Raw genomic sequence first — 25,918 nt, 5'->3', positions numbered from 1 at the left:
TAAAGGCATCCTTAAAATATTGTGTAGTGAGGAAGCGAGAAATTCTCGGAGAACAGGGAACCCATACGTTGCCATATCTGGCTGCTGTTAGCCTATTGCTTACCTACACAGGCCCCGTTGGGAGAGAGCTTGAAGCCAGCCGCACACTCGCAGCGGTAGCTGCCTGGGCTGTTGATGCAGTCTGCGTTGCGTTGACAAAGGTTGTCACCATTGCTGCACTCGTCGATGTCTAAAAAGCAACCGGTCCAGGTAAACAGTCTTACACAGTTGTTTTAGGGGTATGTTCAGGTCACCGACTTCCACGCTCAGCTCTTAAATACTACAGAGGGGGTGGTACGAAATCACAAGCTCCCACAGAGAAGCCATTTGCGCAGCCAAGTCTTCAGAGGAAGGACATGTATTTCTCAGATTACCTTCACAGACCAGGAGCAGGTCATTGTAACTGAAGCCCGTCGGGCACTCGCAGCGGAAACTGCCGATCTGATTTATGCACACGCCATTAGCACAAATGCCTGGGATCTCTTTGCACTCGTCAATGTCTGAAATGGAATCGATTGGATTAAATAGATGTGCTTCTGCCAAACGTCTTTACCATCTTACCTCTGTGTAGCCCGAAATGAAAATACATATTCTCTGTTCAAGTCAAATGTAAGCTGGCATAAGTGGTCACGCGGCTTACGGAGAACAAGAGACCACAGTGCAGTTAGTTCCTCTGAAAAGCTTTGGAAAAAATGAAGGTGGTTGGTAAAACACCAAAAGAAGTGACAAGAAGACCAGTGAATCCCTTAAGGAACCAAGTCCCAACCGCTAGTTGTGTGAGGTCAACCGAATGAGCTGCCATTCATCTGACAAAGCTGTGTTTCCTTAAGTTAATGCCTTTTGTGGTACACACACTCAAGTAGATTGCTTCACAGAGACTTAAAATTATACTGTTTAAACCAGGAGGGAAAAGTAGAATTCACAACAGAAAGTCCATTCAGAAGGAAGGGATTCATCTGAAAAGGGATTCCGTAAATTCATAATGAGACCAAATGAAAGGGATGATATAAAAATAGACAAAAAACTTGAGATGTATTTTTTGAAAAGAGCAACTAGCAGTTAAAATAAGATGAAGCAGGGTAGAGAGATGGTTCAGTGGGTAAGTGCTTGCCATGTAAGCATAAGGACCTGAGTTCAGATCCCCAGTGTCCACATAGTGTCATGCATCTGTAACCCTAGGGCTGGGAAGGAAGGGATCAAAGGTGTGTGGATCCCTGGGGATCCGGCCATTTTGTCTGTGAGAGACCTGGTCTCAGGAAGCAATGTGTAATGTGTTGAGGAACACATCAGATATTAATCTCTGGCCTTTAGAAATTCCTGGCATGCACAAACATGTGCCCTTACACAGATACTCACAAGGTACATCCACACCCACAAACACAAAATGAGGTAGATGATTTAGCCATGTAAGACAACGAGCATTGCAAGAGAAATTTGAACTTTTGCATGGTATGCATGGATTTTTGAGACTGTCAAGTAAGTAATTATCATACTTTAACTGCTAGGATATGCTGACAAAGTATAACACAAATACAACTAACACTTGGTTAAAGTTTCTTGATTAACTAATCATGTTATCTTGGAATCCAGATTATTAGATTTTGTGGTACTGTTACATTTTGAGACACTTGAGTACAAACTGTGATCTATACATGCATGTGTTTATACCTGGTATATACATGCATATGTTTATACATGATATATACATGCATGTGATGTGGGAGAGTCTTCTGTTTTGTGTTGCTTTCATTGGTTAATTAATAAAGAAACTGCTTGGCCTGATAGGTTAGAACATAGGTGGGTGGAGTAAACAGAACAGAATGCATGTGTTTATACATGATATATACATGCATAAGAGCAAACTCACCAACGGCCTTTCCTGTGTGGATGTCAAAGGTGAATCCAGGGATGTTTCCACATATAGTTTTGAAGTCAGCTTTAAAACGGAAACAAAGGCGGACACTCTTAACATTCTCAGACACATCCAAACCATCTTTACACCACAATTTTGACCAACAAGAGCGTTTTTATGTTATCCACAGCCAGTCTTCTACATCGCAGTTCTGTGCATTTGATAACAATGCCTGCTTCTGCAAATGATCTAGGCAGCCGCGATCACTGCCATCTCTATCATCAGCTTCTTATTGATCTGATGTCAGGAGAAGGTAAGCAGAATATTAAAGAAGACAAAACTTCTATGGCAATTAAGTTATTTTTTCCCTTATGATAGAAAGAACTTTAATAATGATTCAATTCAGGCGGCTTAGGTGGCTCAGGTGTAGAGGCTTTTATGGAGCAAGCCTGACAACTGAGTCGGGTTCTTGGAACCCATGGAAAAGGGAAAGGAGAGAACCAACTTCACAAAGCTGTCCTCTGACATCTGTCCATCCATCCATCCATCCATCCATCCATCCATCCATCCATCCATCCATCCCTATCTATCTATCTATCTATCTATCTATCTATCTATCTATCTATCTATCTATCTATCTATCTGACCTAACAACCTTCCTATCTGTCTGTCTGCCTATCTAATCTACCTACAGACCTTCCTACCAATCATCTCAGTTTGTCAGAAAGCATGGTACCCCACGGAATAGCCCCTGCTGCTGTTGATCACCCTGTTTTCCAGAGAAGGTGTCATTAGAAAGGGCAAGTCCTCTGTTTGGATCACACCACCAACAGGGCTTTCATATACATATATAGATCTGTCCCCAAACCTAAGCCCTTCGTTTTCTGTCAGAGAAAATGACATTTATTTTCTCCAACAAGTAGTCTTGCTGGAGTTTCATAATGGTGAGAATGTCTTCACCTCATCTTATGGACACAATGGGGCTGGGGAAGATTAACCAACCCACCTGAGAAGGGTTGTGATATTGTCTAAGGTGCCCTGCCTGGCTCACCATTTCAACACTTGGCCTCTAGCTTTTTAATCGAGTTTGCTGTTTTTGAGGCTGTCGACCATTTAGAGGTGGTGGAAGCAGTCCAGAAGGGTTGATCTTTAAAGGTCACCCTTGCTTCTGCCTCCTGCCTGTGTCCTCTGGCTCTTGGTCTATGCCCTGTGAACAAGCTAAGGCCTTGAGCTTCTGCTACCCTGGACCAAAGGGCTCTGCTCAGTTTTCTCCACCATGGTGGGTCATGACTTTTGGAAAGCATGAGAAAGAATAAATCTGTCGTCTCTGAGACGGGTGGGTCGGTCCGTCAGGTGTGCTGTCATGATGAGGAAGAAAGTACTTGCTGCTGGGTTTGAGTCACTAAGACACTGGGTTTGAGAACCCTGCACCACTTCTCCATATCTCTTCCCTTGAATTCATTTTAGCATTCCCAGAGTGAAACGTCTGAACACATGCACATCAATATTTGGTAACAAATGCACAGTCCATTCATTTCCCATTGGTCCTCCTAGTTTAGTTTCAGGATCTACAACTATGCTAAGTTACCATTCTCTAGGCCTCACAAGGTCTAGACGAAGAGTAATGTAAAGACAAGTGGTTCCTAGTCTTGACTCTGTGATCTATCCTTCCTTCCTTCCTTCCTTCCTTCCTTCCTTCCTTCCTTCCTTCCTTCCTTCCTTCTTTTTCCTTTCAATGGAATATGCTCTTGTGTGAAATCCTCCCATGCCTGGCTGGAGACAGGCTCTTCTAGGCCCAATTCCCAGCATGCACTGAGCACATCACAACCGGCCATAACTCTTAATTCTTGGAGATTCAGTGTCCTCTTCTGGCCTCTGCAGGCACCAGGCACAGACACACACAAATGAAAACCCCAGTACCCTAAAACCATTTAAAAATGTAGTGTCATGTATAGGTTCCTTCTGTGCTGTGGGAGGAGCTGCACAAGAAACACATTAATGAGCTGGTGTTTTTTGCAGGTTTTTTTCATGAGATACTTTCTTAAAACATATTTTTAAGCAACATTTTTTCATCACTTTATTTTACATATTTTCAAGATTTAATTTAAACAATTATTACTGAAGTTGCTAGCTTTTAAGTTACTTTACCAAAACATTATACCTTCCATGTTGAACACAGTGACAAACAGTAGTTGCTCAACAAACTCGTTGGATGACTAAATAAATAAGTGGCCAGTCTTTTTGATGATGATTGTACATAGACCAATGCTATAAACCCTGGCAATGATGCTTGCCTCCTTTTGAGATCTGGAGCTTATGAGTATATATCTCAGGAGTCAGTGCAGGGCCCAGGTCATTTGGGAAACGAAGCCATAGCCCGCTGTTTGGCTCTCTCTGGACCTGATGCACACTGTGACTGTATGCCACACAAAGCACTGAGCAGAGGGAGCATGAGCGGCGGTGCCTACCTGTTCCTGGCGTCGGGCACGGCTCACAAGGCTTGTTCCAGGCTTTTCCCACGTTGTACGTGCAGCAGCACATCCGCTTGGTCACGTTGAAAGGCAACTCGTTTTCACACGTGGTCCCATTATAGCTTCGGTAGCAGAAGCTTTTCCTTATGTCTGCGTGGGGAGAAATGGGTCAGCTCGGCATCACGGGCAGCGAAACCAACACGCTTGCTCAGCCAACTCTCCTGAGGGATGGAACTCTGGGAAAGGCCTGTCTTGGTCGGCTGTCTTAACTCTCTGAACTGCTCCATCATTTTCAGATGGACAGCCCCTGCTTTTAGGCAAAGCATTTTATGGGTACATCAACATGCATTTCTTCTACTAAAATATTCATTTAATCAAAAAATATTAATTAATTTAATTGAAAAAAATCTTCTTATCTATACAAAGTACATTTTATATACAGGGAGAATCAAAATTATTTGAGACCTGTAACTCCAAGCCCTAATTTTTTTTTTTAAATCTCAGATTTACAGGATATGGATCTACGTGGTGGAAGATTAAGAGCCTGAGGTAGAGCATCAGTTCATGGGACTCTGAAATACTTCCTCATTCATGACGATTCCTCCTTCATAAAGATTTGGACCCAGACACTCTGAACAGTGATTCTGAGAACAGAGATGCCAGAGGCGCTCAGTCAGCAGCCTTGACTCTGGCGGTTCCTCTCCCGGTCGGCTACTGACCCATGCAATTGTGCCCTCCGTTGACCTGCATGTACTCAGGTGGGCAAATGCAGGTGTAATTTCCCAGGGTGTTGTAGCAGGTTCCGGGGCCACATACGCCAGGATGGGCAAAACATTCATCAATGTCTAGAAGAGGCAAGAACATCCGTGAGTTAGGTTGGTAGCTTACTGAACAGGACACAGGTGATTTCCTAATTCCGTGTTTATAAGATTCAGAAATGAAAAAAAAAATATCCACAAAGGATGTGTTTACATTTATACATTACAAGAACATACTTCAAAAAAAAATAAAAAGCTCTCATTTCTAAAAACTATGAACTATAAAGAAACTGCCCCATGCCTGTATACATTTGGGGGAAATTCACATCCTCTAAGAGGAATTTCTTTGAAGTCTGCTTTTTCCTATGCCATTTGGATTAAAGTTTTAACAGCAGCTTGAAACTGAGTGTAGGCTGTGTGACCCTCCTTTCAAACTAGAAGTCCCCTCAATTGAGGGTAAATCACATTTCTTTCAGATGCATTTGGCTAATAAGTTCAAAGCTAAAGGCTGTAATAGAATAACATTTTGTTCTTAATGTTCAGTTTTAGAAGCAGTCCCTCACCCCACATACAAACACTGAGTTACATTGTTAACTAGAGCTTGAAGCAATAAAGACAAGGGTGGTCCTTGCCTCTAGAGGCGAGACGGTCTCCTAAAATTAAAATCATAACTGCTATGTGACGGGGGAGGGGGAGACATAGTCCATACAATATTTCGACGTCTTTATATTTAGCCAACATTTAGAAATTACTGACCAGTATTGACTTGCCACCACATTGAAGTTTACCTATTCCTACTCAAAATTATTGTCAATGTTTACATGTAACTAACTTCATATTCACAATTCCATTATCAATCTATATTTAACCCACCATCTTGCTCAGAGAAAAATTTAAAGTCAATCATTGCAAATGAACTGCAAATTGAATTTGTCACTGTGCAAAGGGACAGCATTGCTATGAAAAGATTATCGCTATCAACAGTCTCGAGAAGCTTTCATCCTTCTGTAGGATGCAGGGCCCTGAGAGCAGACACTGTGGTAGACAACAGCATCAGATCCCCTCACCTTCACAGATGCGGGTTTCCTCGCTGAGGTAGTAGCCCTGGGGGCACTCGCACTGAAAACTCCCAAAGGTGTTGATACAGTTTCCACCCTGGCAGAGCCCGGGTAACTCCTGACATTCATCAATGTCTACACGAAAAAGACAGTCCATTAACAACAAACATCGTGAGCAAAAAGGGTCAATATCTGCAGCTTTCAAACGTGACATCTTATACGGACCACAGACATCTGTGCGCCTAAAAGAAGACCTCTAAGTGCTGGGTTTACTCTGACCGTGATTCTCCTGCCTTCCTTGCACAACTGCTGGTTTCTGAGGAGAGGAATGGAAGCAAGCTGCAGGCATTTGCTGCAGACAATGGGGTCTCTGCATAACAACTGAACACCAGATGCTGGCAATGGATGGCTACCTCTTGGTAAAATTGTAGCTAAACTTGTGTGTGACGGACTGCCCACCTGTAGCTCCACTCAAGAAGCCTGCTGCACTGCTTCACACTGGCTTTCATACCGGCTTCCCCCCCAACCTAAGCCGCTATCCTTATTAAAGCCTACATGACAAATTGTGATGAACTCACCTTCTAAGATGATTGTGATGGGGTTCGGTCTAAAGCCCTCACCTCCAGGACACAGCGTATAATATTCAGCTGGGAGGAAAAAAAAAAAAAGGGAAAACAAGAAGTTTGATTCTCGGATCCCAGTGGTTGAGACAATCAGCAAACATTCACCAGCTGCCAAACTCAAATCCTCAGGGGGTGTTCATAGTTTTCTTTGTGTCTTTTCAAACGTATTACACTAACGTATATCACATTTTACTCCCAAATATCATGACTTCATCAGTGACATGCAGTGGGAATAACAAAAGCCATTTTTTTTGTTTTTATTTTAGAGAGAACACTGCCTTTTAGATAATTCATATCACAAATGCTTTGCCAAGGAAATAAAAACGTCAGGAGCCTGCGGTACAAAGGTTTGGTTCTGTGCATATCAGAACACAACACATGTTTCCATTTAGAGTGCCCCATGACTGACTTCAGGATACACTCCACCTACGAACCTGAACTAACAACCTCCGAGAAGAACTGGGAATGGCCTTCGTCTCTGATACCATGGAGAATCAAGATTATGACCATTCAGATTGGATTGTGGTTAAAATGATTTTTTAGAGTAACACAATGAAGAAAAATAGGAAGAGAGGAACTAAAATTCCTTTTCTATAAAACACTCTTGGCAGATTTTAGCACAACCACTGACAACAGTCCAAAACCACCCCTCCCCGCGCCCCCAGTCCAAGAATACAATAGCAACCGTTTCTATCCTGGGCTGGGAATGTTCTGTTCCTCTTCTCTCGGCTGCATACTTACTGCTGTTTACAGGGGGGCACGTCTCGCAGGGGTTTCCCCAGGCCTTCCCCAGAGAGCAGCAGCAGGAGGAGCGACTGACGCCCACCCCAATCTCTGTGTTGCAAGACAGACTCCCGTCTCCTCGAGGACCGAACTTCAGATAACAGTTGCCCACGCGGTTGTCTGCGGAACAACAGAGGAGCTTAAAGCGGTCCCCACTATGGAGAGAACCCCGCAGGAAGGCATTTACAGGACTGCGTTCAGGATTTTGCATGCTGATGTGGAGGGTGCGTTTTAACTCCTTGCACAATACAATCTCTTGCTTTTAAACATCTTGAATCAACCATAAGAAATGATGACAAATGGTAGTCACTAGAGATCACAGACTGTTTTCCATATATTCATGGAATAAGCAACGCAGTGAGGCATTCCTTATTTTGGGGGTACTCTGGACATTTCGAATGATGTGAAACAAGAAAATTGGGTTTAATCAATCTGTATCTTGAGTTTGTGAAGAGGTGGAAACATATGTAGGTAAGTTAACTAGGTTTGTAAGGTGCGAACAGTCTCATTCTGCTCGACTGTCATCGGTAACCCCCAAATGGGTTGACGCCGACCTCCACAGCAACGTTTGCAGAAGTGCCAAACCAGAGCTCTCTAGCGAAAGGTTCCAGTGACGCTGAAGGTGGTCTCAGCTCTGTAGCTACCATCTTGAACCATGGCTTTACATAGTATTTTCTTTTTCCTTTGAGTGATCTCAAGTTCAGAGTCCTCTCTTACCTTTCTTCTGAGTTCTAAACCTTTCTGCTGATTTCTCTCTTAAGTGCTATTAGTTATTTCTGAGTCAACACCTCCAAGAATTAAACTGGATACTCTTTGTTCCCCATACAGATCTGTTCTACTTCACCTTGAGTCTTAGGGGTTTTCAGCTGATGGAAGTCTCCACCTTTCTCAGCTGTTGAGGCTTGTTGCCACTTCTGATCCCTCATTCTCATTCCCCTTTCACACAAGTAACAAAAAGGCTTGATAACTTTATCGTCAAAATGCACCTGGCAACTGACGTCACTGATGTCTTAGTCTGAATTCCAGCTACCAGCATCTTTTTTTTTTACTTTTACTCTTTTTATTTTAATATAATTTTTTATTGAAAAAAAATTTCCGCCTCCTCCCCGCCTCCCATTTCCAATGGCCTCCTAACTCATCTCTTAGCTTCAACCCTTGGCCCAAGTCCAGTCTGTTTTGGCCTTTGTAGCCTAAGTAATCTGTCAGAAGAACTGCTTCAGGCCAGGTCACCCTTAAGAGGTCTCATCCCAACCAAAGTATTTTGAAAGTCTTTATGAGTTCACAGAGTACCTTTCTCTTCTGGCTGCACACAGTGCAACCATCTGACTGCTTCTCTTTGTATGCTCCAATATCTTCACTTGTTTCTGATGCCAGATCTTGGGTGCAGGAATGGGGTTAACTCATGGCCCCTCCCTTGCTAGCTTTGAATTCATCCAATATTCCTTTTTCCCTCTTTCCCCCTCTTTTGTTTTTATCCCCCATTCCTGTCTTGCCCGACCATTTGACTATTCAAATGCCCTGCTAGTAGCTTTTGCATGTGTTCTTATTAAACAGTTTTAATGTGCTAATTTAAAATTTTTGTCATGTAAAACACTGAGTTTCAGTGTCTAATCACAGCTGCTTTGGGGACAAACTGTGTATGAGTTCTATGATGTCCAAATGCTTATATTTCTCGTTTGTCTGTTTTGAGATATGGTTTTACTCTGCGGCACAGCCTAGACTCTAATGTAAGAACCTCCGGCCTCAGTTTCCTGAGAGTTCAGATTGCCTTTAAAAATCTGTACAGTTTGCTAAATTGGTGTCTAGTAAATCTGTGTCACTGCAAGTAGTGTAATGAACAACCTACAGACATCTATGAAAGAGTCACTTGTTACTATCTTTGGTCTATAAAGCCAAGGGAAAACCTTAGGGTTCGCAGATTCTTCAGTTGGAAAGAGCACCGTCCCTTATTATCTGTATTCCCCGGACCCTTTCTAATGTTTTGAAATAATTTTAATGGGGTTTATAGAAAATAAAATCTATCTATACTGAAAAAATATTGCTTATTTTAGTAAGGATTTAGTCATTGTCAACTCAAATATCTACTACCTCTTTTCTTGGTTTTGTACTCAAAGTTGTCCTTCAGATGATAAACGTGGAATCACCTAGAGGTTTCTTAGGTGATCAGGCTGTTTTCTTTAAATGAATATAGCAAGGACACATTATACTTCATCGTCAAGAGAATTTAAATATTCAGCCCTGTCTGTCTGATTCTAGTTACATCATTTGTCTTTCACTTACCAACACAACCCACGCCCGTGGGGTTCAGCTGGAAGTCAGGTGGGCAGTTACACTCATAGCGACCAGGCGTGTTCACACATAGGCCATTGACACAGTTTATGGGATCTGCACACTCATCAATATCTATGAACATGTAAGATGCCCATGTTAATTAACATCTTTACTTCTCCATGTGAAGTGCTTTTCCCAGGAATTGAATGGATCTTCCCCCCAAGTTAGAAAAGATTGTTGTGAAAGACTCAACAGAATGAAAATAGATTTGACACAAACATAGACTAGGTTTTCCAATGGTGAGGATTCTATATAAGTGTGTGCATATATGTACAGTGCACATGTATGTGCATTCATGTATGTGTGTGCATGTGTGAGCAGATGTGTGTGTGTGTGTCTGTGAGCATGTTAGTGTGTATTTTTTGAGGGTATAGGGGGAGACAATGGGATTATACTTTATAATCCTGGCTGGCCTAAAATTCACTATGTATACCAGAAAGGCCCGGAACTCATAGAAAATGGCATTTTCAACAGTGCTGTTTAATAACTTAATATATAAGCAATAATCAAATGCTGCATTCTGAAAAAGAAAAATGATCTGCTTAAGAAAAATAAAAAATCCAGGCTTGGTGATGGTGATGCATGCCTTTAATCCCAACACCCAGGAGGCAGAGGTAGGTAGATCTCTGTGAGTTTGAGGCTAGCCTGGTCTACAAGAACTAGTTCCAGGACAGCTAAGTCTGTTATGCAGAGAAACCCTGTCTCAAAAAACAAAACAAAACAAAACAAAAAAGCAAAACAGAATAAAAAAACAGAAATAAAAATAGAAGAATCCATTGAGAAACTCCAATAGGTTGAGAATCGCTATTCAGCCTGTGCAGAAGTTCACTGAGATGTGTAGACTTTAGGTCTGGTTAATTCTGGTGTGTGATTTTTTTTTTATTTGAAAGGTTTGTTAATAAATTCTATTAAAAATTAAGAAAAATGAAATATATGTACAAATTCACATATGTTCATTCACATATATGGATGCTTGCTAGTTTTGTATTAGATAATGAAGTTGTTTATCTAAACACTAATAAATTCCATAGTAGAAAGTCAATGTGTCAGAATGTACTTTTCTTTTACAAAAACATTCATAGCCTAGTGTGCTTGAATTAACTTCAGAAAAATTTGAGGAGTTTGTGTATTTAGCATAGAATACTAGGCCAAGCCATGAGAACCCAGTTGGCCCCGGCTCCCGACACCTGTGCAGTTTCCTCCTGTCCTGTCCAGTTCGTAGCCATCGTCGCAGATACAGTGAAACATCCCAGGCAAATTGTTACATGTTCCAAAGACACAAATGTTCTGGAAGGAGCATTCATCAATATCTGAGGACACAAAGAAAGAAGGTCACCTCTTGTTTACAAAGACAGTTAACGTTTTTAATGAGTAACAATGAATTTTTCTAGATTCTAGGATATTTGCAAGCAGTAACTCTTTGTCTTTAGCTGGATCAATAGTTCAAATGGTGAGTCAGGCACACTTATCTATAGGATAAGATGCTTATCCACAGGATACGATATAAAACAGGTCCTATTTTGGTTCAATGGGTGTCTTATGCTTTTTCCCATTTCTGCAGGGTTAGGAATCTAATGCAGAGACGCATGCATGCTAGGCAAGTGCATTACCACTGAGCTACACCCGAGACCCAATTGTTTTCGATTATAATATACTCTAATAGGAAGTGCCAGCTTAGGCAGTATAAGTAGAATATGAAAATTAAATGCGAACTCATCAAATTAGTGACATTTTAAAAAGCAAGTAAATGAAAGATTCTACCTAATTCGTACAAACAGTACATAGTTTGTAATCGGCATATTGAAATATAAAACAACATAACACCAAATACTAAATATATTGGTAAAAAGTCTTTAACACTTAATGTTAGTTTATTTTATAATCTGACCTATTACCATAAAATCATTTGTAAACATGGAGAGAATGCTGTTCTTTATGCCACGAAATAACATGATCCACTACCCATAGATTTCTTTGCATTTTGTTAAAATATATCTACTAACAGAGCATGGGAGGAGGCTCAGTAGGTAAGAGCCTGTACTGCTCTTCCAGAGGACCTGGGCGTGATTCCTAGCAGCCACACTCAGTGAGGCACAGCCATCTGTCAATCCAGCTTCAGGGATTTGATACCCTCTTCTGGGCTCCATGGGTATGCATGCTCACACATACACATACCATCCTACTTCACAGCACACAGACCCACTCATGTAATCAAAGATAAAATCTTAACGTATTTCTTGAGGAAACAATTCTTTAAAAATGATTTTTAAATTTAACAGTTATTTTGTGTGTGTGTGTGTGTGTGTGTGCATATGTGCGCGTGTATGCACACATCGTGACTTGCACATGGAGGTGAGAGGTGGTTTGTGGAAAGCAGTCCTTTTCTTCCACCACGTGAGTTCCAGGGATGGGTCTCGTGTCACCAGACTTGGTGGCAAGCAAGTAAAGGTGCTTGCATTTTGCAAGGTGAGTCATTTTTCAGGCTCCATAGATAAGTCATTCAAGCCGCTATCTTGAAATAGTTGTATCTTAAATTTGAAGGGTCTCCTGGCTACTTAAAATAGGTACACTAATTTGTTCTAACTATCTTAGGTTTAAGGGACTGTTCAAATTGTGTTAAATGTTCAGCCAGTATTCAAATGTCTCTTGCCCTGTGTTGGCGGCTGTCCTCTAAGAAGAGAGAGCTAAGATTTCTTGATGCAGGCTGCAATTAAACTGTCGGTAGTGGAGAGAGAATGGCACCGTCTTTCTGAGCACACATTTCCCTAAGGAATGAACTTCACCAAAAGCTTCCTGTTTATACTAACGCGGCAGCTATGTAAGATGGTGTATGGGAAAAACACTGCCTTTATATGGTCGAGACAACTCAAATGAGACAGAATACACTGCTGATGGCATCTTGCTCTAGGACCTCCGTCTACCACCATGCACAGATGCAATCGATCCCAATGAATAATTACTCGGACATCACCGTCTCGCAGGCACCATTTCTCTCTTAGTATCTACTTTCTGGTGGTGGTGCAGGGTGAGGTTTGCCTTTGAGTCTCCCAGTACAGTTTGCTTGTGTTTGGTTAACAGCGATGTGTTTGTGTGTCTGCTGGTGCTCGCCGTTTCTTTCCCACTATGGTAGGGGAAGGGCCTGGAATTTGTTTCATTTCATCATCTTTCCCCCATAGTTAGCTTGAGGGGGAAGAGGGGAAGGAAGAGAAGGAGCCAGATTTGAAGTTGGGGGAAGTCACCTTTTGAAAAAAAAAAAAAGTTCCTATGAAAGGCAACTTTTGTTGACGCTCCACAGTCTCACAATGAAGCTACATTCTTTTCATTTTTCAATCATATTATATTTCCTCTAGCAGGCTGATGGCCCAAACTCTGTGTACTGTGAATTGAATCCCCAACTTAAGAGAACATTCATTTTTTTTCCCCTTGGACAGATAGCATTCTAGACACAGAGCCCCGTTTTAGGAGAGAAATGATTATTTCTTTTTCCTCTACTATTGAGCAGAGGTGAACAAGTCCTTGATGGGCATGGGAGGCTTCTAGTCTCGGCCATACACACCACAGCCTCAAACACGAAAGGAAACGCCCGAAGCAAGCTGCTTTGACTTTCCTGAACATGGTGAATACAGATGGCTGAGGTAGGCAACAGATCCCCCTTTTAAAACCAGAAGAGGTGTGCCACACGTCATACATTTAGTGAACGCCAAAGGAAGAAAGAAATGGCTTAGCAAAAGAAAGAAAAAAAAAAAAAGAATAAGCCAAACTTCCAACTATTGGCTCTGAGCCAGAAATATCTCCTAAGAGATGAAAGCCAGCCTTCCTCATTATTCATTCCACAAAATAATCCACGCTTAAACGAGCGGCTTTTTATATGTGCTGCGTGCGCTGTGTATTCTGCTTCCAGGTGGAGCCCGTTCCAGCCCTTTCCGTGGTGGTTTCATTTGCTGCAGCGGATCCAACTGGAAAATGAATTGGAAGCCTGGCAACCCACCTTGGCAGGATCGGCTGTCTGAGGCTGGGGTGAAGCCCATCTCGCACTCGCAGCGGTAAGCTCCGGGGACATTCAGGCACTGGCCATTCTCACAAAGGTTTATGTTCTCTGCACACTCGTCGACGTCTGCAGAATGAGAAGACAATCTCTGTCATGTTCCAAATTTCCCAACACGTTTGTCTCCTAGCTCAAAGGTGTTATCGGCTTCAGCGGCTGGAGTTGGGGTTGGTTAGTATGAAGCACCAGTTAACCCATTCGCTAGAGTGGGTTCGAAGCCTGAGATGGAAGCTCCCTAACTTACACACCTAACACTCGGCTATAATAGGGATGGATGGAGTTTCCCTCCGTTCTCCTTAACACCCGCTGATGAATGGGTATTAAAAGCGGTATTAGTAGATAGGACCAAGAGCTCTGGGATTCCGCTCATTCATAGGAAAGCACAGCAATGGACTTCCCTGTTTCCCCAGCTGAGGCGTCTTAGAGGAAATGAGAGACACCGAGGAAACAAAGCTTCCTTCCTACTACTAAAGTCTCACCAAAACATACAGACGGATACTTTTAAAGGCCTTCAAGATCATTTACTTAATTCTAAAAAGCAGGAAAGGGGAGGAGGACAGTCGTCAGCGTGTCCTGAGCCAGGTGGCATGGTCATCACCAGGAATGCAGTTTTCATTGAGTTCACTAGAAAAGAGCCCAGGCTGAGAGAGGCCAAAAGAGCTACGTGGGTCCCACTGGGCCCCATTCTGAGTGTGGATGTGTTTGCCACCAACACCATTCTTTCTTTGACACTACATCCCATACAAAGTCCGGGAAATACGTAACCGCCGAGGCTCTACAGGGAGGGAGTATGAGACTGCACTTTGACGAATTACAGACCTAGTCTTATAATTATGAGTTTAAAGTTTGAATGAACCTCAGCTGGGAGACACCTCGCTTGTCAAGCAAAAAGTCATTTTCTTGCCCCAAAGGATGATCTAGTCTTACATATGGGTATAAGAGATGACCTTTCAACCTTGAGACCTGGGGAACGGCGGGAGGGAAGCAGCAACCAGTGTGTACTGATGCTTATGTGGGTGGTGGCTTCCTAAGTCCTCTGTGTCTTCTGTTATTCCATTGAATCCTCTCAAAACTGGGAGAAAAGCTAGTAAAGCTCCGAGGAGGATAATAAGCAGCTTTGATGATCTCTCTTAGAAAGGGACACTACCCATCCCATCTTCAAGAATTGCGACGTTCCCCCAGATCATCCACTTAGTGATAAAAAATGCTGCTCTGGTCACTATGTCTATTTTAAAATGAGGAGCGCTCCCTCCTCTTTCATGAAGTTCTGGTGGAATTCTGTGCTGAAACCCTCTGGTCCTGGGCATTTTTTGAAGGGGGGAAGGGGGAGGGAACTGGGATTGGTATGTAAAATGAGGAAGGATTGTTTTAAAAAATAATAAAAAAAATGAGAAGAGCTGAGGTCAGCCTGACTACTCATGTAGGTAGGTTAACACCAGAGTAAGCAGTATAAACACTGTGAACCCAGGTGCCTTCCCCAACCCCTGTGTTTTTCTGATGGGTACTTCATCAAGTAGTAAGAGGTAAGGATCGTCATTAGCAGTACAGGGAAAGAGAGACGTCATTACTTTAAAGAATCCACATTCTCTGGACGCTTTTTCAGGCTTCTGTGTTTAAGGGATGAAAAAGGTATGTGCTCATTCACAGGTCGAGTAGAAGCACAGACAGTCATTCCCGTTTTCTTCACGTTTTTCTTCAAACAAGGAAAGCCTATTGGGTGTCCTGAGATGGGGATAACGGAGCACTCCGCAGGCCTGTCACTCACCTGAGCAAGTAAAGCCGTCTCCGGTGAAACCCTCTGAGCAGGCGCATCGGTATGAGCCCGGGGTGTTGACGCACTGAGCATTTATGCTGCACTGGTGGGTTCCATTCGAGCACTCGTCCAGATCTGCGTGAGGAGCCAGCCCGACAAAGAAGATCAGCAGGGAAGATGGGACATCCTCAGGCAGGGCGAGGGTGGGACTTGCAAAAGCGTGAGCCAGCCCAAACCGGTTTTATTTTAGCTTATCTGGAAGGACAGTACTCTAGAGCCCTCAGATTCTAGGTTCATAATCCAAAATGTTCATGTCATAACTGTGGCCCCAGCTACCAATTCAAGAATTGTGTGACATATTCATAAAACACTTAAAGGAAGCTGGAGTCAGATTTCACGCTGGCCTCCACCTATGGTGAGTCTTACTACTGGTTCTCTTATCACTGTGAGACGATCTGTTTGGGAGATAGCACTAACAAGAGAGAGTCAGCTTAGAGTTCTAATTCTTATAAGAAGGGAAGAGAGACATGGTTCTTTCTTTCATGGAATTAACAGCCTATTGGAAGGGATGCATGTCAAACACAGGAAAGAAAGGATGCTGTATTTTTCTAGAGACCATGAAGCAGGTTCCAGATACAACCTAATCTGAAATTTAGAGAAGAAGAAAGAACCCATTGAAGAAATTAACTTTTAATCACCTTCAGACCTCCTCTTCCAGGGATGAAGGGGCCTAACTTGACTGAGTAGAAGAGAGAAGGGTGTTTTTCATAGAGAACAGTGGAGACAGGGCCACTAAAGAGGAAAAGTACAGAATGTGGCATTCATGACAGGTGGAATGGCAAAGCACAACACAGGGAGGGAGGGGGAGGACGGAAGGGAAAAGGAAGAGGGAAGGGGGTGGGGCGGAAGGGGGCAGAGAAGAGGGAGAGGAGGAGGGAGATGGAGAGGGGAGGGAACAGGAGGAGGGGAGAGCAGAAGAGAGGGGACTGAGATGGTGGGGAGAGAGAGAGGGTAGGGAAATGACTCTGGAGGAGGATGAAAATGGAGCCCTGGTGACTGAACCCTCTAAAGCCTCATCTTGGGGCAGGCAGTCTTGGGATAGTTGGCCAGACTGACAGATGGACATGAAGCACATAAAATGGAAACTAAGAGAAAAATAGGAGGCACATGGGATGAGAAAAATGGCAATGAGGACAGGCCCTGCCTGTACAGTCATGAGATTAATGCTAGTGGGTGTGGCTGGCCTGGAAATCAGTTTACGGTCGGCCTGAGGAGGCTGACATAGGGAGCCATACAGCAAATCATTCTCTAACTACGATAATACACATTCTGCAATTGGCTTTAAATCGTTGACAAGTCTGAAACATCTGGCTGGAGAGCCAAGCTTTACTCAAATTAATTTTCATTATTGGTAAGAGATATTAAAGGTTTTTTATTTAATCCTTACTATGGGCCTATAAGCTTTTCCTGAGAAGTCACCATGGGGACCTCAGATGGCTTTTTTTTCCCCCTCTTTTTCTTCTATTTTAAATTGACCTGGGTAATGCTTACCAGCTGGAAATATTCTTTATTGTCACAGTATGGACATATTAAACAGCTTCATGAACGACACCCAGAGTATAATCCAGTCCCCTGCCTCAGGGCTATACACTATTATTAGGCTTCAGTTTAAGAGTTATAGAACCCAGGGAAAAAGATTTTCCTAGTCTCCCCTTTTCGAGTTAGACTTCTTGGAATTCAACAAAAATACTTAGCTTTGCCTGCAAGGACAATTTTAATACTAAGAATTGTCCACTTCCTCCCATCTTAAGGCCATGTGAAAAACCCCTTTGTTTCCACCCTGGACTTCACTGGCTCTCAAACCGCACTGATTACTCTATGGAAAGACTGGGAAAACACATTAGCTGTTTTTCATGTTACAGCTGTTTAGATCACTGGCTGCACATCAAATAATTTTTTTTTCAACTGAGCAACATGCATGAAAAGGCAGATGCCAAAGCATCCTGTTGTAATTTGACCATTTATATTAAAGCTAAGGAAACACTCAGACAGGAATTATCCCTGCAACCGAAGATAGCTTTGATTTACGAGAGAATAAATAAAAAGCGAAGAGGATGTTCCCGTTTGGAGTTTTGATTAGCATGTGTGCAAGGAAGAGCCACGCAGAATGCTGGCCCTTCGAGAAGGGTTTTCCTCTTTGCAAACTCACCAATACATTTGATGCCATTTCCCACCCAGCCTTCTCGGCAGCTGCACTTGAAGCTTCCGGGGACATTCAGACATGAGGCATGCATGTCGCAGTTGTGGGCACCAATTTCACACTCATCCACATCTGAGAAACCAGAGTTAAAACGGAAAAGATGAAGCATGAGCTAATTCAGTCTACTTCCAAGTACGTTTCTGTAAGACAGCAATTTAGGATAAACGTGGGGCTTGTACGGAGACACACTGACACTGCCTTTGTCTCTAAGTCGTTTTCCACTCCGGTAAGATATAAGACTCCATGATCATGACCAAACAAGTCCTTCTCTCCAAGAACTTGCTGGCCACTTCCTGTTGGAAGGAGAAAGTGCAGCTGTTGTCCCCTGCGGAAATGAGTGGCAGCCCCCACATGTTGCGAAGGCCCATTCAAGACTCCGTGGGAAGGATATAAAGACACATTTCAGGAGAGATTTTTGAAAAAGACTTTACTGTTCCTTCCTATTAATATTTATCACACATTTTTCATGAAGATAAGAATGAGCCTGATTAAAAAAAGTCCACCCTTCATTTTAAAAGTCAGTGCCCCAATGTAGATGGGGGGGTAGAATGTTTGCTTGGCATGTGTAAACACCTAGGATTAACTTCCAGCATCACACACACATGATCAAAGCTACACATATACCCAGAGCTTTTGTAAATGGTCACATGTGTGTGCTTTTGTTTTTTCTTTCTTATCTGAGAATATGTAAAGAATGCTCTCTTCAGATGTGGCCTAAAAGGGGACCAATGCTCACTGGCCTGTGTTTATGTTCACAAATACTACACAGAAACACATATATGTGATTTATTCAGTCATGCGCAGCCTGAAGACATTTTGGTCAATGGCAAACCATGTACATGACAATGGTCCCATAAGCTTATAATGCCTGGACATGAGACTGATGCTAACATGCGGATGAATTCATCTAAGGACACGTTTCTTGTGATGTATGTGCCCTTTGTAAAGCCGTGCACAGCTGTGCGAATGTGTTTATACAGAACATGTACACTTGTGTACAACTCTGTCAATTTGGCTTCCTGAAACTTTCTAGGATATGATTCGTGTCTGTTCTCGCCATTCACTAGCTACTGGCCGCCACCGCTGAACTGATACTGAGCACACACTCCTGGCTTCCACCCCCTTTGCTATTAGTAAAGTCTTGCCCTCGTTCCTCATCATCTGCCTTCTCCTGGAGGGGCAGCTGAAGTTTTCCCTGCAGCCCGAGCTTCTCACTGAGGCCTTGAACAAAATGCTTATACAGGGACCTAAAGGTGAGCATTCAGGGGACAACTAGCCAGACCATTATTAAGATGCTTCCTAGTCATATCTTTGTGCTATGGGATAAACCTAAATAGTAAAAACTGGAGTCAGGAGGTGAAAGAGTGAAGGGAGGAAAAAAGGAGAGAGGTGATGGTGGTGAAGGGGAGAGAATAGAAAAGAAGAAACCATGGGGGTAAGGCAGTAAAAGTCTAAATAGAACCTACACATTATCAGTTTAACATTGCAAACTAAATGAAAACTGGAATCCTTTAAGACAGTGGTTGTCAACCTGTGTGTCGCAACTCCTTTGAGGGCTTTAATGGCTCTTTCACAGGGATTCCCTGAGACTACTGGAAAACACAGCTATTTTCATTACGATTCAGAATAGTAGCAAAATTAAAGTTATGAAGTAGCAATGCGTGGTGATGTTTTGCTCTATCAGATTAAGCTTGTCTGAAAATTAGAGCATGGAGCTAGCTAACCAGAGAGGGCAGGCAGTGGTGGCACAGACCTTTAGTCCCAGCGCCTGGGAGGAGGAAACAGGAATCGATATGACTGCGCAGAGAAAAGAAGAGATAATGCAGGGTGGAGACGGGAGCTTGGCCCCTTTTCACCTGGGAAGTTGGTGAGGTGAGAGGTGTCTCTGGCTTGCTCCTTTGTCTCGCTTACCTTTCTTCATTTACCCCGATATCTGACTCTGGGATTTTATTATTAAGACCAATTAGAATTCACGCTACAGCAACGAAAATAATTTTATGGTTGGGGGGGTCACCCCAACGTGAAGAACTATTTTTCCATCTTTACGTGGGCCCTCCATCTGGGCTGTAACCAAGCTGAGGAACTGAATGTGGCTGCAGGACCCACCAGAAGCAGGGCAGACTTGGCCCACTCCTTCCTATGGGGTGACCTCAGACATGATGCATTTGGTAAAGGTAAGAGTCGGTTACCCATCACGTGACAGTCATATGCTGGTGGACTGGCCCGAGGATGCTGAAGGCTGAAGCGATGGCTGCTTTTGAAACCAGGGAGGCTGAAGTCTCGCAGACAAGGGGTTGAGCCCTACCTGTGCATCCCGTGGTCCCCTTCTTCACCGAATAGCCCAGCTGACAATGGCAGATGAAAGAGCCCTTCGTGTTCTCACACTCCCCAAACATGCAGATGTTGGGATTCAAGTCACACTCATTCACATCTGGAAAACACATGTTCTGGTTACCGCTATCACATTCATTTAAAAGCCACCTTTTAATCTGAATAACACGGTACTGAAATAAACAGATAAAATTGAAAATGAGGTCTCCTTGAAAGACTTGTATTGCAAGTAAGTACTATGTGCCTTTAAGGGTGTCTGAAATAATTCTTTTTCAGATTTTACAGTCCTGGCAAAATGGCTCAGATTTTCAAAGTAACAGTGAAATAAGTCTTCTTTCCATGTGGATGTATATTCATGCATGTTTCAAACTCTCATTTGTTGGAGGGTGACATGCTGTCTTCTGGACATGACATGGCTATCACATGTATGACCACACAGCAGCTGTGGTTACTTGTACAAGATCAACTCAAATAAAACTGAAACATAGATGTGGTAGGTGGTCTCTAGGTCCCGGCCCCAACTGAGGAGCTATGATCAGTAGACAGTTGCTGAAGGACAGAGAACCGTTCTTTTTGGAGAATTTGGCCCCTGGTAGTGGATGGCCCTACAACCAAACACATAAGGGCAACACTAACCAGACTCAGTTATAAAAAAACAAAACAAAACAAAAAAAACTGTGCAGTTGGGAGGGAGACACGTTTGAGGAGATGTGGGAAGAGAGGGAAATGGGGTAGTCATAATATTTCACTCTGTATGATGGTCTCAATAATAGAGAACACCAAAGAAATGCCATTGACTTCTGATCCTCACCGATGCACGTTTTCATGTCCATCGAAGCCATGAAGCCATCGTAACAGAGGCAGCGGTACTCCCCAGGAATGTTGGTACACTGGCCACCATCACAGACGTCAGGATTGTTTTCACACTCATCGATATCTGATGACACAAAGTTAACGCCCAGTGAAAGCAAGAATGGCTTCCCTCGGTCCCAAACACATTTCCTCCGTTCGGCTCTCTGCGACCAAGTCTGGAGCCACAGGTGTAACGGAGCAGCCGTAGCATGCGCATTTTGTGTATCTTTTCTGTACCTGCACACGATCTCCCATCTGGCATCAGTGCATACCCCTCACTGCAGCTGCACTCGTAGCTTCCTTCTGCATTGGTGCACTGGGTGTCGCAGCCACCATTCATGATCATACATTCATCGATATCTGTGTAGATACCAAGCGCACATTAGATGCCAAGTAGACGCCCGTACAAAGGAATGGGTGCTGCATCCTCTTTTCAAACAGCTGATGCTTGAGTAGCTTTGGATTGTCTTTATTATTTTTTTCTATTTTTAATTAATTAATTTATTTGTTTATTTTTTTTATTAAAGATTTCTGTCTCTTCCCCGCCACTGCCTCCCATTTCCCTCCCCCTCCCCTAATCAAGTCCCCCTCCCTCGTCAGCCCAAAGAGCAATCAGGGTTCCCTGCCCTGTGGGAAGTCCAAGGACCACCCACCTCCATCCAGGTCTAGTAAGGTGAGCATCCAAACTGCCTAGGCTCCCACAAAGCCAGTACGTGCAGTAGGATCAAAAACCCATTGCCATTGATCTTGAGTTCTCAGTAGTCCTCATTGGAGCACCGGACTGAAATCCCAAGGTCCAAATCAGGAGCAGAAGGAGAGAGAGCACAAGCAAGGAACTCAGGACCGCGAGGGGTGCACCCACACACTGAGACAATGGGGATGTTCTATCAGGAACTCACCAAGGCCAGCTGGCCTGGAGCTGAAAAAGCCTGGGATAAAACCGGACTCGCTGAACATAGCGGACAATGAGGACTACTGAGAACTCAAGAACAATGGATTGTCTTTATATCAGTAGTGATTAAGTTTATACCATTAATCTCCCTTAACCCTGTTCACTTCCTTTTATATAGCATTCTATTTAGTCCACTATCTGAATAAGAAATAACCCAGACATACAACCATTAAGGAGTTTGGAGTACTTTTTATGATAAGACCAGTGGGGTTTCTGCAAAATCAACAAACCATCTGACCCCTGCTCGCATTCATTCCTAGTACAAGGGACCCTCACGGGCTTTAGGACATATTTGGTGCCAAAGCTCGATAGTCTGAGAGATGGGAAACGCAGACCTGTGTGGCCCGCCCTTACCTATACAGCCCTGGCGGTCTGGTGTGGCCTGGTATCCAGGATTGCAAGAGCACTGGTAGGCTCCGATCATGTTCACACATTTGCCATTTCTACAGAGATTGTCGCTCAAGGAGCACTCGTTGATATCTATAAAAGACAAGCAGAATTATGCTTTATGCCATAGCAAACTTAGAAGAGCCTTTAAGCGCAGGCTTTAGCAAAGAGGTGTCGCCTGAGTAGGGAACAGGACAAACTGGGATGTTTGGTGAAAATGCTGGTCCTTATGCACTTATTTCTGACCCTAGAATCTCCTGTTGTATTGGAAACATTCCCTTCTCTGTATAGTTTCCAAGATGGAACTGCATGTTCTACGTTCTACTAGACCTTGAAATGTATATAACATAACTGAGCAATTTTTAATGTTATTTAATTTTATTTACAATTACATAGCCACATGCAGCTAGCCATTGCCATCACAGAGGGCACGAATAGAGTGTGTGCCATAAATGAATTTACTTTATGGGTTTACACTGGTGTGAGCATGTGGTCTTCAAAAGCTGTTTAGATGCTGCCTACAGAACTTGAACTATCCTGAGGGAAGACGCTGGTTCCAGAGGACAGAGTTAGGACAGTCAAGACCCTAAGCAAGATGATGTTTGCTTTCATCAAGCTGTCTGTGTGCCTGGGTATGTGGGCCTTCAGTCCACACCTGTTAGTTTAAAACAATCTGCCCTTATGAGATGGGCAAATGCTACTGATCTTTATCCATTGTGCTTACTGGATTTCTATACGAAGGGGAAAAACTCACCCACACAGTCCTCACGGGATGGTGACAGTTCGTGTCCCAGTGGGCAGTCACACTGAAAGCTGCCCTCAGTGTTCACACAGGTGCCACCCCTACAAAGGAGAGGGTTACGTTCACATTCGTCAATGTCTGAAAAGTAAAAACGTGAGATCCATTGAAGAACTCGGAGGAAAATACATTTACATATAAAGTACAGGAGAAGTGGGATTAGGAGACAGGTGTGCGGCTCAAACATAACGACACATCCAATCAGAAGTGGGACAAGTTTTACTTTTTGTTTCAATATAAAAATTATGAACCGTCTATTCTCAACACAGTAAACCATTGGAAAATTTTTATGTATAATATAATCTGGTTCATAAGAGGTTACTTATACAAAATTTACTTTATGTCATAATAAACTAAGAGTTTTTATGTCATTGCCAGTCATTTAGCATTTATAGCTCAAATCCAACTGAAAAAAAAAATCCCAAGATTCCTAAACGATTACACTTAGGAGTGTCTAATGTGATCCATGGTTGCTTGCAGGCCAAGTCAGTCATGAGTGCAGATCAGCACACTATAGACAACAATGCCCTTTGTAATGTGAAACGGTTGTACTCCTGAGAGTGGCAACGTCTTATGTGGCAAGTTCCACAAGTCACTCATATGATATAGTGGCCTAAACGTTCTTCAGTATCACAACTACAAGGCACAGCTCTCACAGGACTGGCAAGGCAGGACATAAGTTGGAGGTGACCACAATGCTACCCATTTAAAATAAATCCACCCTGAGTGGTCTGTGTATTGCTTCCAGTCTGAGGAAGGTTATTTTGTCTGCATTTGACAGCTCTCAGCGTCACTCCACCTCACGTCAAGGGTGCTGCCATGGCTCTGAAGCCAGCCATGACACAGCAGCCCAGCCTGCATGAGGCCGGTGTCCTAGCCAGCACGAGGGTCTGGCTGAGCTTACCCATGCAATTCTTCATCATCATGAAGCCACTCTCGTATCCCTCAAAACACTCGCATTCAAAGCTGCCTGGCGTGTTGACGCAGATGCCACTGCCACAGAGGTCCGGAGAGATCCTGCACTCGTCGATGTCTGCTCCCCGTATTCAAGAGAAAGAAAAACACAGAACGAGATAAGAGAGGGCTGGAGGCATGGGGCCTTCCATGTCAGGGGCTGCGGTACTGAGACCTTGGGAAACCAGGACTGGACCGAGAGGAGGGAGAAATGTTCTGAGGAGATGGGGTGGAGGGGGACGTTGTCTCCTTCATAAGGCGCATTCCTTTTTCCAACTGCCAAAACTGTCATGGCCAACCGGCAGGTGGGGCCTGTGTGTCTTTGAGTTCTGAAATGTGGCCTGCTCTTTGCGGCTGAGATGTCGTCGTAGAGAACGGGCCGAGCGACTCCTCTGCAAGGCCCAAGTGGAGAGGCAGTGTGCTCACGTGAAAGGAAGACCCAGCAAGGCGTGAGACTGTTCATTCTACTCCTCCAGCCAAAGGAGCTTGGGGACCTGGAACCCTGAGGCTAAGAGGGCTGGCTGGCAGGACACAGACAGGCAGCCTCCAAGGCAGACACAGCTCACCCCTCAAGCCTGAGCCTGCAGGCACAGCAGGGCCTTGGAGCAAACCCACTTTGTGATCCGTGCTCCATCCGGCTGAGAAATGCTTACTTACCAAGTTTTTTTTTTTTTTTTTTTTAAAAAGAGAAATCACGTGTTTGTGTTTTGCCGTGTTTTCTACATTCCAGTCATAGTATCTGCACTCTGAAAAAGTTTATGAGAAACCGTCACACCTGTAGCGTATTTTCAGTACTGATGTTGGATCGACACAAAATACGTTTAAGAAAACATGAGCCATTAACAAAATCACAAAGAGATGTTTCTGCCACTATCTTATCGTATGTTAAAATATTTATTGATGTATCAAGGCAGGGCCTCCTATGTCTCTGACTGCCCTGGAATACCAAGTCTTTCACAGAGATCCACCAGCCTCTGCCTGTTGAATGCTGGGATTGAAGGCACACGCCAGAACACTAGGCTCACTGTGTCTTTTGATGAACTGAAGTTTGAAGTCTTGCAGTAAAATCAGTGGGCAATATCTGCATTTTCAGCCAAGCATTTGTAATAAACTGCATGCCATCAAAGAGAAACATTCCTAACTTCATCTCTTCTCAAGGTAAAGAGTTCAAGAATGTTGTTTGCAGGTGAGGAAAATAAGTCAAAACACACCTATCACAAACTAAAACAATCACTAGAATATTCTTCAAGTTGATAAACAGGCACAGACTCTTCATAGCTATGTTCTTTAGTCCTCACATATTTTGAAGATCATATTTTCACATCAAAACAACATTTTGTGCGATTTTGTAGCTCTCAAAATTATTTGGAGAACTGGATTTTAAGTTCAGTAAAAGAAAGTAATAATAATAACAACGAGGGAGAAAGGGGGCTTATATTCGCACTGAGAAGATGGGCTTTTGAAGGCTGTATACTCACTGCAAAGGCAAGAAAGCTAGGGCTTATTAATGGAGAGAAGAAGCCATCTTACCTGTACAGTTTCTCTCCTCCATGTCCAGGGCGAAGCCATTATTGCAACGGCACTTGAAGCTTCCGATGGTGTTTCTGCACTTCCCGTGGGTGCACATCCCGGGAAAGGCTTTGCACTCGTTGATATCTGAAAGCAGAGTG

General features: G+C 43.4%; 1 protein-coding gene across 2 annotated transcripts in view; it reads right to left on the bottom strand.

The window, feature by feature from the left end:
- The window catches only part of Fbn2 (fibrillin 2), a 189,210-nt gene that overhangs the window by 40,852 nt on the left and 122,440 nt on the right, over positions 1-25,918 (bottom strand). For both annotated transcript variants that reach the window (XM_050120901.1, XM_050120902.1), the window contains exons 25-44: positions 25,779-25,904; positions 24,199-24,327; positions 23,250-23,375; positions 22,463-22,588; positions 21,394-21,516; positions 21,116-21,241; positions 20,279-20,404; positions 17,923-18,045; positions 15,726-15,848; positions 13,904-14,029; positions 11,103-11,225; positions 9,865-9,987; positions 7,543-7,704; positions 6,757-6,825; positions 6,188-6,313; positions 5,082-5,207; positions 4,360-4,512; positions 1,907-1,975; positions 414-539; positions 104-229 (exon numbers count right to left, since the gene is read on the bottom strand). In XM_050120901.1, the coding sequence (XP_049976858.1) occupies positions 104-229; positions 414-539; positions 1,907-1,975; positions 4,360-4,512; positions 5,082-5,207; positions 6,188-6,313; positions 6,757-6,825; positions 7,543-7,704; positions 9,865-9,987; positions 11,103-11,225; positions 13,904-14,029; positions 15,726-15,848; positions 17,923-18,045; positions 20,279-20,404; positions 21,116-21,241; positions 21,394-21,516; positions 22,463-22,588; positions 23,250-23,375; positions 24,199-24,327; positions 25,779-25,904 (2,457 nt within the window). The remainder of the gene's footprint in view (positions 1-103; positions 230-413; positions 540-1,906; positions 1,976-4,359; positions 4,513-5,081; positions 5,208-6,187; positions 6,314-6,756; positions 6,826-7,542; positions 7,705-9,864; positions 9,988-11,102; positions 11,226-13,903; positions 14,030-15,725; positions 15,849-17,922; positions 18,046-20,278; positions 20,405-21,115; positions 21,242-21,393; positions 21,517-22,462; positions 22,589-23,249; positions 23,376-24,198; positions 24,328-25,778; positions 25,905-25,918) is intronic.

The sequence above is a fragment of the Alexandromys fortis genome, unplaced genomic scaffold (assembly GCF_014885135.2).
Source record: "Alexandromys fortis isolate MF-2015 unplaced genomic scaffold, M_Fortis_MF-2015_v1.1 scaffold_181, whole genome shotgun sequence".
NCBI lineage: Eukaryota > Metazoa > Chordata > Mammalia > Rodentia > Cricetidae > Alexandromys > Alexandromys fortis.
The sequence above is the reverse complement of the archived record's forward strand: the minus strand, read 5'-3'. Positions and strand labels throughout refer to the sequence as shown.